General features: G+C 34.0%; 1 protein-coding gene across 1 annotated transcript in view; it reads left to right on the top strand.

Moving 5' to 3' along the window:
- The window catches only part of LOC125083006 (5E5 antigen-like), a 579,485-nt gene that overhangs the window by 48,689 nt on the left and 512,994 nt on the right, over positions 1-17,802 (top strand). Inside the window, exon 3 of the mRNA XM_047698904.1 lies at positions 14,528-14,597. Coding sequence (XP_047554860.1) covers positions 14,528-14,597 — 70 coding nt within the window. The remainder of the gene's footprint in view (positions 1-14,527; positions 14,598-17,802) is intronic.

Below are 17,802 nucleotides of genomic sequence, written 5' to 3' on the forward strand. Positions count from 1 at the left end.
AAAAACCCTCAGGTTGTTTTTCAGAGTCCATAGTCACTCATTGTTCACCTCCCCTTCCAATTTCCCTCAACTCCCTTCTCCTCTATCCAGGATCTATAAAGAACTTCTCAAACTCAACACACACAAAACAGATAATCATATCAAAAAATGGGCAGAAGATATGAACAGACACTTCTCCAATGAAGACATACAAATGGCTATCAGACACATGAAAAAATGTTCATCATCACTAGCCATCAGGGAGATTCAAATTAAAACCACATTGAGATACCACCTTACACCAGTTAGAATGGCCAAAATTAGCAAGACAGGGAACAACATGTGTTGGCGGGGATGTGGAGAAAGGGGAACCCTCTTCCACTGTTGGTGGGAATGCAAGTTGGTGCAGCCACTTTGGAGAACAGTGTGGAGATTCCTCAAGAAATTAAAAATAGAGCTTCCCTATGACCCTGCAATTGCACTACTGGGTATTTACCCCAAAGATACAGATGTAGTGAAAAGAAGGGCCATCTGTACCCCAATGTTTATAGCAGCAATGGGCACGGTCGCCAAACTGTGGAAAGAACCAACATGCCCTTCAACGGACAAATGGATAAGGAAGATGTGGTCCATATACACTATGGAGTATTATGCCTCCATCAGAAAGGATGAATACCCAACTTTTGTAGCAACATGGACGGGACTGGAAGAGATGATGCTGAGTGAAATAAGCCAAACAGAGAGAGTCAATTATCATATGGTTTCACTTATTTGTGGAGCATAACAAATAACTTCTTTGATTTTATATATAAATCATGTATTTATTATTTGATAATATTGATTCTTGATCAAAAAATTTACATTATTACTTATTTGCATCCTTATATATCATGTATATGTGTATGTATATACAAGATCACTTTTAAAGATATCAATATTATTGCTAATAGGACTACAGACAGTGGCTTAAAGATTATTATGTAGTGTTTTCCTTAGAACATATACCATTAGGAATACAATAAACCAAAATTTTGTGTTATAAAATTATCGAAGTTAACTTCTGTTTTTCTGATACAATGTAATCAACAGGATAAGCAGTTTGTTTCATTTATTCAAATATGTCTTTAATTTTTTTTTAAATTTTATTTATTTTAGAGAGAGAGAGAGAGCACATGCACAAGTGGGGGGAAGAGCAGAAGAAGAGGGAAAGAGAGATGCTCAAGCAGACTATGCACTGAGCACAGAGTCCAACATAGGGCTCTATCTCATAACCCTGAGGTCATGACCCATGCTGAGATTAACTGTTGGGCTGAGCCAGACCCCTCATGTTTTTCTTTCCTTTTTAAACTTAATTTTGTTTTTAATTTGTAAAATACTTACATGGTTCCAAATTAAAAACTATAAAACAATGCATATTTAGAAAAGTATTATTTTCTTCCCTATCCCTCCTTCACTATCTTCCCTCCCTGCCCTGATGGATAACAATTTTTATTCAATTTGACTTATCCTTCCCTCTGTGTGTGTGGATAGGTTGGTACACATGCAGGTGTGTGTGTTCATGTTAGATATAAAGAAAGTAGCACACTTAAAACACCAATCTGCACCCTGCACTTCTCCCTCTACTTAGTAATGTATGTTGGAGATATTCTATAATCTCTACAAAGAGATCTTATTTATTCTTTTTGGGTACTTTTATAGTATTCCATTTTGGGGAAATATATTGTAGTTTATTCAAACAATTCATTAATGAAGGGTATGCGTATGTTTGTAATTACAAAAAATGCAATTTCATTGTAATCATAAAAAATTAGGTATAGTAAAAAACATGTGCTCATGTCATTTCATATTTTGACAGATTAACTTTTTGGTGGAGCTGCTGTGAATGGTAACAAATGTTACTGACTCTTCTCTCCCCCTGCCTTTCCAAATACACCTTTTCTCTCCAGGGGAAGAATGTTTACCTGCTATGCTATGTGAACTCTATGTCAAGCCCCACTTCAGAATCTTTAATACCTATAGAAATTACTTTCTCTCACACTTCTATCTAGCCACATTTTATTCATTATTCTGGTCACATGTTGAACTCTAGCTTTTCCATATATTGTTCCATGCCCATCTCATCTACTACTGCATTCTTTCTGCTTTGAAATGGCATAACAGGATTACTCCTCTTGGAACATAATTAGTAACTATCCTATAGTTTTATTGAGATGTGGCATATGTCAGTATCATATTATTACAGTGGAATATTACATTCTTGTAAGGCAAAAACCATCACATTTTTTCTGTATCTCATAAACTCTATCGCTGGATTGATTACAATATAAGTATGCAATAAAAGTACTTACTGAATTGAATTAAATCAAATTGGATTGATTCTCCTGGATCATCAGTATTTTCTGAGGCATGATATAGAGTTATTCTATTGTGAGCAAGCATACCTTTGTGAAGCACAAAGTAGAATGGAGCTTTTTTTTTTTTTTTTAATGGTTTCAGAATCTCTCTTATTCTACAAAGAAAAACAGTGGGGTCATATAGACAGAAAGATGGGTTACAACACAACCAGGGAGGGATATTATTGTGGGTCTGATTTAAAGGTACTGATACCAGGTTGCAGGGGTGATATGATGCAATAAACAGATATTTAAAAGTTGCTAGGAAACCTATAGTTTCCATAAACAAAAATGCCTTTCTAAGCAGAATGCATATATAATAACAAAAGAGAAACATAAGACTTTTGATTAGTAGGACTGGCTCTAAATCAGTTTTGTAACTTTCTAATTATGTTCCATTGGACAAGTTACTGAACCTCATTGAGATGAAGGAGATAGTAATGAGAGGCTCAAATATCTGATAATAGGATTGAATATCATAAAGTATTAAAATGTGATTTTTGACTCTGTTATTGTTAGTTAAAATTCATTCATACACACACACACACACACACACACACACACACACGAGATAAAATCAAGGATGGTGAAATGACCTACATAAAATTACAAAAAGAATTTGTTTCAGTTTGGGAACTTGAACTCAGTGTCTTAGTTGTACATCGGTCATAGTTGTACATCTGTCAGGTGTTCAGTGTTTCTTTATACTTCTGTTTAACATTGATGGAGCACCCTTGCATCGCCTTTTTTCTACTAGTTTCAATAAATCAGGTAAATGAACACACCTCTCTTAACCTCTTCGAACGTGTCTGCTATATTTTCATTCAGCATTACCATATTTTTGGTTTTGAGCTGCTTGATGTGGAATTTTTTTTTTCCTATTAGAACCTGAGCTTTGACCTGCCAGTTCATTGACTATGAACCAGAAATTATCACTTCCAGAGTCCATGATTTGCAATCACTTCAAGCTGCCAACCCAAAAGTGAAAAGATATAAATTTCATAAGGTATTCTCAGAGTCAAGTGGTCTTCCCAAATAAGATTTTTTTTTTCATTATGTTTAAGAAAACTAGTATAGCATTCCCTAGCTCCTCAGTCTTCCAGGTCTCCAATGTCAGTTCCTGAAGTAACTAGAAAATCTGCCAAATCTGACCTTCTTTAAACAACATCTCTCTCTTTTTTCAAGAAGAAAACTGTAAAGATCAAGTCACAGCTGCACGTAGTACCTAATTAAACAAGTGTAAGAAAGCAGAGAAAGGTCAGGTTGTCAAAAATCATTGCTGTATCTTTACTGGATTGTATTTAAAGACTGATTGCAGCAAGGAAAATAACTCAATAAGGTGTATGAGACTGGAATAACAAATGAACTCAAGGGGTAGCCTTCTTCCTGGCATATAACTAAAGATTTCAAGATAAAACCTAGGTAACAAACCAAGGGAAATGAAAAGGAGAGAGTATGTGGTGAGTAAAACAAACAGCTGATATTAATATGGAAAAGAGGTTCCATCGTCCAAATTCAAAGAAGGAAAGGGGATAAATTACAGATGATAGTTCATCAGCTTGATTTTGTTTTCCCCTTTTAAATCAAACAGTAAAAATAATAGATGTGGGAGAAATGATACAAGAAGAGGCAACTGTGATTACATGATCAAGATAAAAGAGGAAAAGGGAGAAATCCACACTTTTAAACTACTAAAACACACTTAGTCAGGTGTGGAGAATACTTTTAATTACCTGTAATGATTCAGAACTTCCTAGGTTAAACATCATTTTTCTGGGGGACCATGTAGGCATCTTTTTTCTCTTCTATACTTCCTTTCAGTGAGAGACAAAGTCAGACCTCTAAAGAGCCCACCCTCAGGGAACTGAAGTACACAAGCATTGTTCCAAATTAACAACTTCTGCCTTGAGAGGGGAGGAAGGGGAAAGATTATTTTCTTCCTCAAGTCTACTTTATTTTTGAAATATTGTAGACATGGATGGACCCATGAGAAATTCGGTGGGGTGCTAGTTAGCATCTGAGTGTAATTTTCAGTTCAGTACACTTTAGTCTGTTTTTCGACTCTCCTAAGTCTCCGAGGACATGGTATAATCTGAAGGATAGGCTTTGTGGCCTATGGGAATGATCTATTTGTGTTTTTTACAAGTGAGCTGGAATACACATTTTACATGTTGTTTGAGAAGACCTATCATTTCAAAGAGTTACTACCTAAAACAAATAGGTGTAGATGGAGCGGTGTGTGTGTGTGTAATTAAAGGAGTTCTTTATTCATTCTTTCAGAGGTCCTTGGGTCTTTTTTCCAGTGACATCATTTAAATATATATGAACTAAGCTATAATAGAATCTTTTAAAAAATGCAACAACAGGAGAAAGTACATTTTTATTACTGTGACAGATGAGAATTCTACCTTTTCCCTGAACCCTCAGAATGGCATGGGTGCTATCTTGCCATGAATCACCGACAATGCATTTGAATAGTGTACCATTGCAAGTAAAATTGCAATTTTTTGTAATTTCTGCTCAAATTCCTCCCTGACACAGTTGATTTATTTTGCAAATCAGTGCATCTAGAGGGGTGTACTGTGTCGCATTATGGGCCTTTGATATAGAACCTTTGTTTTATAACAGGGAAAATAATTAGCTTTTGGATAAGCTTGAGTTGTGATGTCAGGCGCTATCCGTGGTGCTGAAAGAAGTTATTAGCGCTGAGCTAATGAAGGCACTCAGCCAGGCTCTGCCACCTTCCTAATTTGTCTCTTTGGGATTTTAGTAAAATTAAAAATGAGATAAGCACAAAATAGGATGAGTTTTATAGGAAAAAAAATTAGTAAACTTGTTGATAGAAGCTATAGAGACCCCTGATAAAGCTAAATTTAAGGGAAATTTTCATTTATCTGTAGTTTGTTATCCAAACATTATTTCCCTTAGTGTTGGTGTTGGGATTGGTTAGGCATATTTTAATTAACTTCTATAGAGGTTTCTCTGGTTGGGATTTCAAAGATTTTCTGGAAATCATCAGCAAGTTGCATTGTCAGCATCTACCCTATGCCACATAAGGGTCTAATTTCAGAATACTCCCTTCCAGGCTACAAAGTAAACTTGCATTAAAGTAAATATTATAGAAGAGGTGGAGGTAAGTGAGTGAAAGTTGGTTTTGAAAAAATAATATTTCACCAAAGAGTAACTCATACTTGTCTGTCTGTCTCTCTTTGAATTGCTAGAACACAATCTAATTGTCAAATGCCTTATGTTCTCTTTGACTTTTGGGACATTGGAACGTGTTTGCATTGCAGCCAGTAGCATGTGTAACTTGGTGCTGGTTAAGGGGATCTTCGGGCTCAGCTCTAAACAAAATCATCACCACCTGGTTATTTTATGCTCTTATTAGGTTATAAAATACCACTCAGGTATACAACAGTAATCACAAAGCTACAACGCTGGGAAAAAAATAATCACGTTAAATTGACCTTCATGAATAACAAGTGAGGTTCCATTTCGCTTCATTTCTGTTCATTTTAAAACCAGCATTAGCTTTTCTGGCACATAATTTTTCATTGTTTGCTGAACACAGCTCTATTAGAATGATTCACTGTCTTTAATATTAGTGATTATGGCCCATTTCAATTACACAGTGTGTTATATAGTTTGTTGTATTACTCTCCATGTCTCTGCTATTGACTCTGCTGGAAAAGATTAAATATAACAGGGGTGGTAAGAAGTTGGGGCTCTGTGGATGGAAAGGGACCCCTGTAAACATTCATATGGTAATGTGAGGAAACTTTTACAGGCTTTACAAAATGGCAAGATAGCAAGATGAGATTAAGTCATCTTATTATGTCATTTGATACCAATCCTTTAATTATCATCTCTACCTTCAATTCATTTTTTAAAATAATTCATGAGATATAATTTACATGCAATAAAACCATCCATGTAAATGTACATTCTGAAGAATTTGAAAAAGTATACAGTCATAAGTCTACCCTACCAACTGAATACCTTTACCATTCAAACATGTTTCCTCATATTCTTTTCCAATCTGCTCTACCATTCACTCAAAGTACTGTGATATTATTTCCACTACAGTTAATTAATTTTGACATATTTATAACTGCATATAAATGAAATAATAGAGAATATACTCTATGTGTCTGATACAGTTGTGGCATTCACTCATATTGTAGTTTTAAGTAATCTGTTTTATGGTTTAGGTGAATACCACTATACATTTGCCATAAATATAATTGGCTATATATTCATGGATGATAGACATTGAGTTGTTTCAATTTTGTGGCTATCTTTAGTAAAGAGGCTATAACTCTTTGTGCACTTTTTGTGTGTGGATGTATGTTTTCATTTGTTGTGGCTAAATACTTAGGAATGCAATTGCTGGGTCATATGGTAAGAGCGTGCTTAACTTAATGAGAAATTACCAGATGTTCTCCAAAATACCATTTTTAATCTCATCAGTTTTATGGTATTTCTAGTTTCTGTATACCTAAATCAACACTTTGTATTGCCAGACTTATAAATTTTGTTTATGCCAGGATTATATTGGTACTTTCTTGTGATTTAAAATTAATATCCCTTATAATTATGTTTGAAAAAAATTTCATGTGCTTATCATACTTTATGTTACTTTCATTTTTTGAAGTGTAAATTTATATCATTTGCCCACCTTCTGAGATTCTTATGCTCTTATTATCGAGTCATAAAAATTTTTATAATATTCTCTGGTTAAAAATCCTTTGTTAGATACATGTATTTACATTATTTTCTCTACATAACCATTTTAAAAATTTAAAAAAATTAGTGGCTTCTTTAGATGAAGTCCTATTCAATATCTTATTTATTGTTTTTTGTGTTCTTAAGAAATGTTTGCCCATCCCAAAGCTGCAAGGATTTTCTCCTATATCTTGTTCTAAGTTTTGATAAATGTTTGTTATACCCATGAAACTGTCACCACATCAAGACAGGGAACGCCAAATTCCCTCATGCCTTTTTGTATTCTCGGCTTCTGCCTCTTCTGAAACTTACCTACTTATCCACAAACAACCAGTGATATGCTCCTTATCATTAAAGATTAGTTTGCGTTTTCTAGGAACTAATATGAATGGAACTATAAAGCAAGTATTATTTTTGTCTGATTTCATTTACTCAGTGTAATCACTTGAAATACTTTCATGTTATTGTGTGTTCAAAGGTTTATTCTTGAAAATTAGTTTCTTTTATTGCTGAGTATATTACTTTGTTTGGATGAGCCACATTTTGCTTATCCATTCATCTGTTGATGAACATTTGGGTTATTTCTCACTTAGGACTATGATAACTAAAAGAGTGTGTTTTATACAAATCTTCGAAAAAATGCGTTGTGTTCACTGGGTAAACATCAAAGAGTGGAATGGCTGGATCATATAATAGGCATATATTTAACATTTAAAAAAAAGAAAACTTACCAACCTGGGAAAACAAACAAATAAATAAATACTACCAACCTGTTTTCCATAGTGGTTGCACCATTTTACTTCTGTTCAACCACAGATGAGAATTCCAATTTTCTCACATCTTTGCTCTACTTGGTAAGAGTAGTCTTTTAGTATATGTGCTGCCGAAGCGAGCACGGTGAGAGTAGTCTTTTAATTTTAACTCTTCTAATAAGTATGTAGTGATATCACTTTGAAGTTTTAACATGTAATCTCCTAATAACAAATGATTTAAAGCATCTTTTCTTATGCTGTAGATCTTCTCTGAAGTATCTTTTTTTTCCCGCAAAGTGCTGTGATCTTCACGTTTTCCAGTCTAGCTGGCTACAAATATGTCTATTCCCACGTGAGTTACTAGTTTCTTCTAATCTTTTGGATGATTCTTTTTCTGGCTTCAGTTAGTTTTATCACATACATGCTCCCATCAACACTCTTCCATTACTTTTTCTCTATGATTAAGAGTGTGTTTCTTGGTTTTCTTCTCTTCCCCAACAGCCCCCCTCCCATGCTCATTTGTTTTAACTATAAAAAACAAGCTGATGGTTAACTGAGGGAAGATGGGAGTGGGTGGATTAAATAGGTGATGGGGATTAAGGAGTACACTTGTGATGAGTACCAGGTGTTGTATGTAAGTGTTGAATCACTAAATTCTGCAGCTGAAACTAAATTAATACTACGTGTTAACTAACTGGAATTTAAATAAAAGCTTGGAAAGAAAACAGACAAGTGAACAAACAAAAACCACTCTTTCAAATACTCAAGGACAGCTTTCTATAAGTTTCTAGAACTCTCAACGTGGCTGTGTCCTCTATGGTTCTGTATCTTTTAAACTGTAGTGTCTTATTCTCTTTGGACTTTCAGCTCCATCCACTAAACTCAAAGTTCATTGGGCTCCACTTGTGTTACTACTGATTGCGTCATGCCTTGGAAACTCAAGTCTGTAAGCTGGGAAATGGGAGGGCATACTTTATTTCCTGTCTCTTAGAAATCATTCTCCTTTGTTGCCTGCTGTCTACAAAAGCATTGTTTCCAATATTTTTTTTTTTGTTCGTTTGTTTGCTGCTCTTGTTTCACAGTAGAAGGGCAGGTAAATCCAGTTTCTTTTATGCCATCTTGACTCAAAACAGAACTCATGTCCTTTTTATTCATTTTCTTGCTTTTTTTTTTTTTTTCCTGGCTAGAAGCTCTACTGTGAAGTTGAATTGAAGTAATAATAGTGGAAATTCTTGCATTATTTTGATTTTAAAGGAAAATCTTTATTTTTCCCCATTTAGATACGTTCTTAGCTATAGTACTTTTGTAGATGCTGTTTATCAAGTTAATTTTTTGCTTACTCTTTGTTTGCTGAGAGTTTTTCTTATTAATATTGACTTATTGAGTAATTTTTTGCATTGATTTTTTCCCCTCTATTCTATAAAGTTATGGATTATATTGATTGATTTTCAGATGTTATTTCAAACATTGAATTCCTAGGTAAACCACATTTTGTCATACTATGTCATCCTTTTTATACATTGATGGGTTTGTTTTGTTAATATTTTGTTGAGTATTTTTGCATCTGTTTATGAAAGACATTGGTGTATAGTTTTTTGTGTGTGTTTCTGTTTTCGTTTCAATAATCTTGTGTGTTTGGGTATAAGTGTTATGCTGAACTTATACAAGGGTTGGGACAGGTCCTGTCTTCCATCATTTGCTAAGTTTCTGTAAGACTGATATGATTTCCACCTTATAAATTTGAAAGGATATACCCATGAGACAATTAGAGTCATATAGTTTTCTTTTTGAAAGGATTTTAAATCCAACATTTTCTTCTGTTAGTTATGTAGCTATTAAGATTGTGTGTGTGTGTGTATGCGCACACGCGCGCGTGTGTTTGTGTTAATTCTGGTAGTTTCTAGTTCTCTTAAGGAGTTTATCCATTTCACATAAATTGTACTTTTTTGGCATTAAGTTATTCATCATGTCTCTTTATTTTACTTTTAAAGTTTTTAGAACTTTATAGTTAACTCCCTCCTTTATATTGGATATTAGAAATTCGTATTTTCTTCACTTTGTTCTTGATCAGTTTATTTTTTCTATATTTAACTTTTCAAAAACCAGTTTATATTTTACTTTTCTACTTTTGTCCTTTTTCTGTTTTATTAATTTCACTTTTATCTTTTTATTCACTTTTATTTATTACATACACTTTATTTTTATTTTTTTTTAAAGATTTTATTTATTTATTTGACAAAGAGATCACAAGTAGGCAGAGAGGCAGGCAGAGAGAGAGGAGGAAGCAGGCTCCCTGCTGAGCAGAGAGCCCGATGCGGGGCTCGATCCCAGGACTCTGAGATCATGACCCGAGCTGAAGGCAGCGGCTTAACCCACTGAGCCACCCAGGCGCCCCTATTACATACACTTTAAATTGAGTGTATTCTCTTCTAGTTTCTTATGATAGATACTTAAATGACTTATTTTAAATCTTTGGTTTTCTTTTACTATAAGCATTTGAAGTTATAACAGTTCTTCTAAGCATTTGCTTTATCTGCAACCCATGAATTTTTGTGCATTATGTTTTAATTTCCCTTGAGTTAAAGATTTTTTTTCATTTCCCCTTGTACTTTTTTATCATGAGTTGTACAGAAATATATATCTAATTGTGAATTCTTTGGGGAAGATTTTGTAGGTATCTTCTTTATATTAGTGTTTAATTCCCATTATTGTCAGAGAACATACTCTTCATGATTTTAACAATTTGAAATATATTGAGACTTGTTTAGTGAGTTAGTATATGATCTGTTTACTTCTTGTTTTATGGTACTATTTGATCGTTCTATATTTTACTGATTTTGACCCTACTATTTTAGCAACTACTGAAGAATGTTGAAATCTAATAATTATTTATTTTCTTCTTCAGTTCTTCCATATTTTGTTTGATATTTTTGGAAGATCCTTTGCCAGGAGTGTTCTTATATTATCTTAATGAATTGACTTTTAATATTATGAAATGCCCTACATCTCTGATAATATTGCTTTATCTGCAATCTCTTTTATCTAATATTGACATGTCCACTGCAGCTTCCTTAACACTTAGGGTTTTCATTACATATCTTGATATCATTTTACTTTTAAATTTCTGCACAGAGAGCATGTGTTTGAATATTTCTTATGTTTCATAGCATCTGTTTTTTACTTAATGTTTTAGTCCATTTACATTTAATGCAGTTAAAGGTATTATTACGTTTATGTCTATCATCTTGCTTTTTTTCTGGATGTCCTCTCTGTCCTTTTTTCCCTTTTCCCTCTTTTCCTGCCTTCTTTTGTATATTTTCTTTAACTTTTTTTTTTTTTTTTACTTAACCTACTAACTCCTTTGATATAAATAAGCAAGTAAGAACTGAATATAACTCTTTGTTTAATTATTTTCATTGGTTGTTTTGGGTTTAAAATGTTAATTTTTACTGTCTCACAAGTTACTTTCAGATAGTATTATACCAATTAATATATTAGGACCTTAAAACAATATATATATTCCATGTCTCCCATAGTGTCCTTTGTGCTATTAATTTTATAAACTTACTTTTACATGTGATAATAGATTATGTCTAGTTTTTGCTTTATGTAGTTAACTATCTTTTAAAGATAACAAAAAGGAAAAAATCATTTTATGTTTAGCAAAGTATTTATTATACTTGGTGTTCTTCATTCTGTTGTTTAAATCTGTGTTTCCATCTGGTGTCCTTTTCCTTTAGCCTGAAGGAGAATAATTTCTTTTACATTTTTTTTTAAGATTTTATTTATTTATTTGACAGAGATCACAAGTAGGCAGAGAGGCAGGCAGAGAGAGAGAGGAAGGGAAGCAGGCTCCCTGCCGAGCAGAGAGCCCAACGTGGGGCTCGATCCCAGGACCCTGGGATCATGACCCGAGCCGAAGGCAGAGGCTTTAACCCACTGAGCCACCCAGGTGCCCCTACATTTTTTTTTTTAATACTGGAGTTCTTTTGGGAAAATATTCTCTCAGCTTTTGTTTGTCTGATAATGTCTCCATTTCACCTTCAGTTTTAGAAAGTGATATTTTCAAAAAAAAATTTTTTTTTAAAAGATTTTTATTTATTTGTCAGAGAGAGAGGGAGAGAGAGCAAGCACAGGCAGACAGAATGGCAGGCAGAGGCAGAGGGAGAAGGAGGCTCCTGCTGAGCAAGGAGCCCGATGCGGGACTCGATCCCAGGACGCTGGAATCATGACCTGAGCCGAAGGCAGCTGCTTAACCAACTGAGCCACCCAGGCGTCCCTCAAAAAATTTTTTGAAGGCAATAGTTCCAAGGTATATTTTTGAAGATATATTAATGCTTCCAACATTTTTAAATTTAAATTCAATTAGCCAACATATAGTACATCATTAGTTTCAAATGTTGTATTCAGTAATTCATCATTGCATATAAGACTCAGTGCTTATCACATCAGGTGCACTTCTTAAAGCCCATCACCCAGTTATCCCATGCCCCCTGCCTTCAACATTTTAAATATACTGTTCATTATGTATGGCATTTCATTGCTTTTAATTAGAATTCTGATATATTATTATTTTCAATGTAATATATCCTTTCTTCTGCATTTATTTCATATTATCTTTTTATTATTTTAACAATTTGATTATCATATGATTGCATGTGTTTATTTTATTTGATAGCAATGTACTTCTTTATTCTAGGTATTGTTATTTTTTAATCAAGTAGGCACTATTCAATTCCTTGTTTCTTCAAATAATTTTATGTGAATCACTTCTTATAGTATTATAATTAAACTTATTTAAGGCTACTTGATATTTTCCCATGGATCTCTGGAGTCTTACTCTCTTATTTCCAGGCATTTTTTTCTCTCTGTGCTTATGTTTGCATAGTTTCACTGATATTTCCCTTTTTGGTTTGGTTAGACCTATATGTTGACATTTTCATAGCAGATCTTCTACTTTTATATTCCAGAATTCTCACCTCTTTCTCTTGAAAGCTTTTGTTTTTTCTAATGATAGTCCTCATTTCTTTAGTCATCATATCCATCTTTTCCTTTAAGTTCTTAAGCATCTATGTAATAGGTGTTTTATACAGTCCTTGTCTCTAATTTCAACATTTCTATCATCTCTGGACTTGTATTTACTGACTATATTTTTCTTCATTTTAGTTACTGTTTCCTGCTTCTTTACATATCTACTTTTTTTATTGCATGAAGGACGTAATAGATGCTACATTTTTGAGATCCTAGGTTTTGTGATTTTCTTTTAGAGAGTATCAAGTTTCCTTTGGCAGATAATTTTCTGGTGTCTGCCTGAGCTTTATCCTTGGATTCCTGATTATAGTCATTGTTTTTTTGGGCTCTAAAAAAGTTCATACTCCAGAGTTAAATTACTCTCATTTCTCAAATGTGGCCTTTTGATGTCTTAATTGGAAGCCCAAAATATTCAGTGAAGTGTCTCCATTTTAACTGATCAAAATGCCTGTTTCCAAACACTGCGTGACTTATGAACCTCTGGTCCCCTCGCAACTTCCCAGTATGTGTTCACTGATGGACCTCATGGAGTGCGATCCTTTGTATCCATAGCTTTGAATTCATGGTCACCTGTACAAATTTCTGGAACATCTTCTCTTTGCTGCTCTTTTCCCTCTGCTGTCCTTTCTCATAAATTCTCATCACCTCAGCAACCTAACACCCTGCTCTTTTCCTTCCAACATCAGCAGGTCTGCAATAGTGTAATTACATCCTAAACACATACACCACAATCTGGAAATTTGGTTCAGTACGAAAGCTGGGGCTATCATGGGAACCTTCTCATGGATCACAGGCTTGTATGCCTGTTAGTAACATCTGAAAACTATCACTTTACGTGCTTTGTATGGCTTTTGTTGTTTATGACAAGAGGACTTACTTACTTCCATCAAAGCTTCAAGTGACCACATGAGTTTTTAAAATCTGCAGGCACTTCCCAGGGGAGAAGACTATGCTCTTAAAGCCATTCTTCCTTCTACCCACCACCCATCTTTCATGGCCTCAAATCCCATTCTCTTGTATATGACAGTGATTGCAAACTAGCTTTACTCTGATAAAATGATGATTGACTTTATGTAAACTAAATGTAGTACTTAAAAGGATGATTTAACTCCTGAGTAGCAATGCTAAGATAGATTGTGAAGAAGAACAAGAAATAGAAAATATTCTTTAATTTATTTTTATTTTTATTTATTTATTTTTAAAGATTTTATTTATTTATCTGACAGACAGAGATCACAAGCAGACAGAGAGGCAGGCAGAGAGAGAGAGGGAAGCAGGCTCCCTGCTGAGCAGAGAGCCCGATGTGGGACTCGATCCCAGGACCCTGAGATCATGACCCGAGCCGAAGGCAGCGGTTTAACCCACTGAGCCACCCAGGCGCCCCTATTCTTTTTTTTAATAAAAAATTTTTTTAATTAACATATAATGCATTATTAGCCCCACGGGTACAGGTCTGAGAATCGTCAGGCTTATACACTTCACAGCACTCACCATAGCACATACCCCTCCCCTGCCAGTGTCCATAAGAAATAGAAAATATTCTTATGTTCTTTAATCACATAAATAATTAAATTTACTTAGGTGTAGACAGGTCTAGAATTGTTGCTTTATAGATAATTAAATTGAGAAATAACTTTTATTTAACAGGCCACTTACCTTAGAGATGAAGAAACTGAGTGCTGGAGTAGAGTTACATTGTCCAAGATCCATAGAGCTGGTAAGTTATATATTGGTTTCATTTTAATATCAGTGCATCTTGCTTCAATATTCTTTTTACTATTATTCGGCTTAGTAAGACACATTAATTTATATAAACTTGCAACTATCTTTTTTGTTTTGTATAAACAAACTATAGCAATTTGAAACCATGAAGTTTTGGATCAATTTTATTACTTAAACTAAGTGACCATTAAGTGATTGATACGGATTAAGTTGCTTACAGATTTAAGTTCCTTGATCACATGAGTTACTAAGAAGTTCCAAAGATGACACAAATGTTATCCTGACTTTTTGGTGAGTGTAGACCTTGACAGTAAATCTTACTAGAATAAATTGTCTCTGAGCTTTCTACTTGATTCAGTTCCCATTTGTTTTAAAAATACAATATTTCTTGAGATAATTCAGTTATTCTCATTCCATTAGGAACATGGAATTAATAGCAAGATTTAGGATGAGAAGTGAAATTATATTAAATTGAAAAACTTAACAACTTTCTCATAGGTATGCATATACAGATGTACATAGACATACACGTACACACACATCACACACTTATGAGTGTATATATATGTATACACATATGTACCTCATGGACTTTCCCATTATTTGCAAGTCAAAATCTTGGGGACAATTTCCTTTTTTAAAAAATCTTATTTTTACTAATTCTGCTAGTCACAGTATGGTGTATGAACTTATGTTGGGGAAAAGTAAAAGCATCATTGCTAGTTTTTAACATAACCAGCTAATACTAGGACTATCTGTATGAGACCTATTAATTATATTAATTATCTGTCAAATTCATTTACTATATTACATTGTTACCATGCACATTAGGCTATAGAGAAGCTTTGTCTTCGGTGGTTCCTTCTTTCTTTCAACAACCCTGTGAGTAATTCTATCTGTCCTCATCTTACAGGCTAGTTATATAGATAGTGACTTAAGTTGTAACATAACTGAATGACAGAAACTGAGGAAGGGACTTAGTATTCTGATCTGAAGGCTATTGAGTCTGTAAACATAACCTAATTTGCTGTTTTACTTTTGAAAGCTGTGAAACAAGATGGGATCAGGAGGGAGACAAAACGTAAGAGACTCTAATTCTGAGGGTCCGCTGGGGGGTGGCTGGGGGAGGTATAGGGCAGCTGGGTTATGGACATTGGGGAGGGTATGTGCTATGATGAGTGCCGCGAAGTGTGTAAGCCTGATCATTCACAGACTTGTACCCCTGGGGCAAATAATACATGATATGTTAGTTAAAAAAAACAAAAATAAACAAACAAACAAAAAAAACCTGTGAAACGACATCAGAATTAATGAGTGGGGTCCTTTATAGATAATTCAATAATTTTCTTATCTTAATAAATTTTATACTTTCAAATGAATTGGTAAGAGATTGCAGTGGGATTGGGACTCTATTAGATTTGGGTTTTGAGTAGGTCAATCTACTTTAGCTGATGGTATTTAGAAGAGATCTGGATTGCTATTGAATGATGTAGGGTTATGAAACTGAGAAATAGTTGCATTTGATTTTATTTAGCCTCTGTGTGTTCAAAGGTCACCCCCCAAAGATATACAAAAGATAGATACATACAGGCATGTGGAAATAACTGCTTTTAATTATTTGCAAGTGTGTGCCTAAAATGATTATAGCAATCTGTGGAGTGGCATGTAATTGAAACTAAATGCTTAAGATTTGAATTATAGCTGACTTGAAGGACTTTCCTTAAGTTAAAATCTAAATATATACCTCTGAAAATCTGTCAACTGCTGGTACAGTGGAACAAAGACAAAAGAGTACATGAGCATGTCCCTGAGAGGTTAGTACAGGACTGGTAAAGAAAAACAAAACAAAACAAAAAACAAAAAAACCCACAAATCTCAGTGGCGTTTTACATATTTTGCTGAACACAAGGCAACATAAAAGGACTACCCACTTGTGAATGACAAATAGTGACTACTATATGTGGCTGAATCTCTTTCTTGGATTATGACAAAAAACATATTAACAGCTCTTCCTTCCTAGAATAGGGAAGGAGGATAAATTAGGGATTTGACTAACAAAAAAAGAACTGAAATCTGGTTTTCTCCTCTGCAGGCTTTTAGGTTTTGATTTTTGAGAAGGGGAATTAATGAAAACAATAGTATTCCCAAATGGAGTTTATAGAATTCCCAAACTGTCAATAACTTTTATTAAATAAACAAAGAAAATACATGTCAACTTAGATTTTCTACCTATGTGTGGTAGAACAGTCAATCCAAATGTAAATAGATCATGATATATCAAAAATATAGCACATGAAATATAAATAGGGACTGTGTATCTTTTACTTAATTTCATTTCTGGGATTATCTAGTTTATATGTATTACAATATAGTTGTTTAATATAAAATATAATAGAGAATATAAAATACAAAATGTATTTTATGACATAGATTCTATATTTTTATTATACTTATATATAAAGCATATATAATTATAAACACAGAATTTAACTACATAATTATATAAAATGTATTATGTATATAATATATATGCACATATATATATCATGCTGTTATATTAAGAAAAATAGAGTGTGTTGTGGACTGACTGTTAACAAACTTGACTGCTTGGAATCTTCACAAGCTTCTTTTTTTTTTTTTTTTTTAAGATTTTATTGATTTATTTGAAAGAGAAAGAGAGTGAGCAGGAGCAGGGGGAGGAGCAGAAGGAGAGGGAAAAGCAGACTCCCTGCTGAACAGGGAGCCCGACACAGGGTTCCATCCCAGGACTCTGGGATCATGACCTGACCCAAAGGCAGACACTTAACCGACTGAGTCACCCAGATACGCACACAAACTTTTCTTTTTTCTTTTTCTTTTTGAGAGAGAAAGAGAGCTTGAGAGAGGGGGAGAGTCAAAGGGAGAAGCAGACTCCCTGCTCAGCAGGGAGCCAGATGTGGGACTCCATTCTGGGGTTCCAGGATCATGACCTGAGACAAATGCAGTTGCTTAACAAACTGAGCCACCCAGGCATCCTCAAACTTTTTTTTTTTTCTTTAATGTAAGCAGTGTGCTTTCTGATTCTCATATCCCAGTTTTCCACAAATAAGACCAAATCTTTATTCTGATTATCAAAACACATAAGAAATATGAAAGAACTTTAAAAGCTAAATAAAGATGCTATGAAGATGTTGACAATGCAATGCTGTCAAATGACATTT

This window comes from Lutra lutra, chromosome 13 (assembly GCF_902655055.1).
Source record: "Lutra lutra chromosome 13, mLutLut1.2, whole genome shotgun sequence".
Taxonomy (NCBI): domain Eukaryota; kingdom Metazoa; phylum Chordata; class Mammalia; order Carnivora; family Mustelidae; genus Lutra; species Lutra lutra.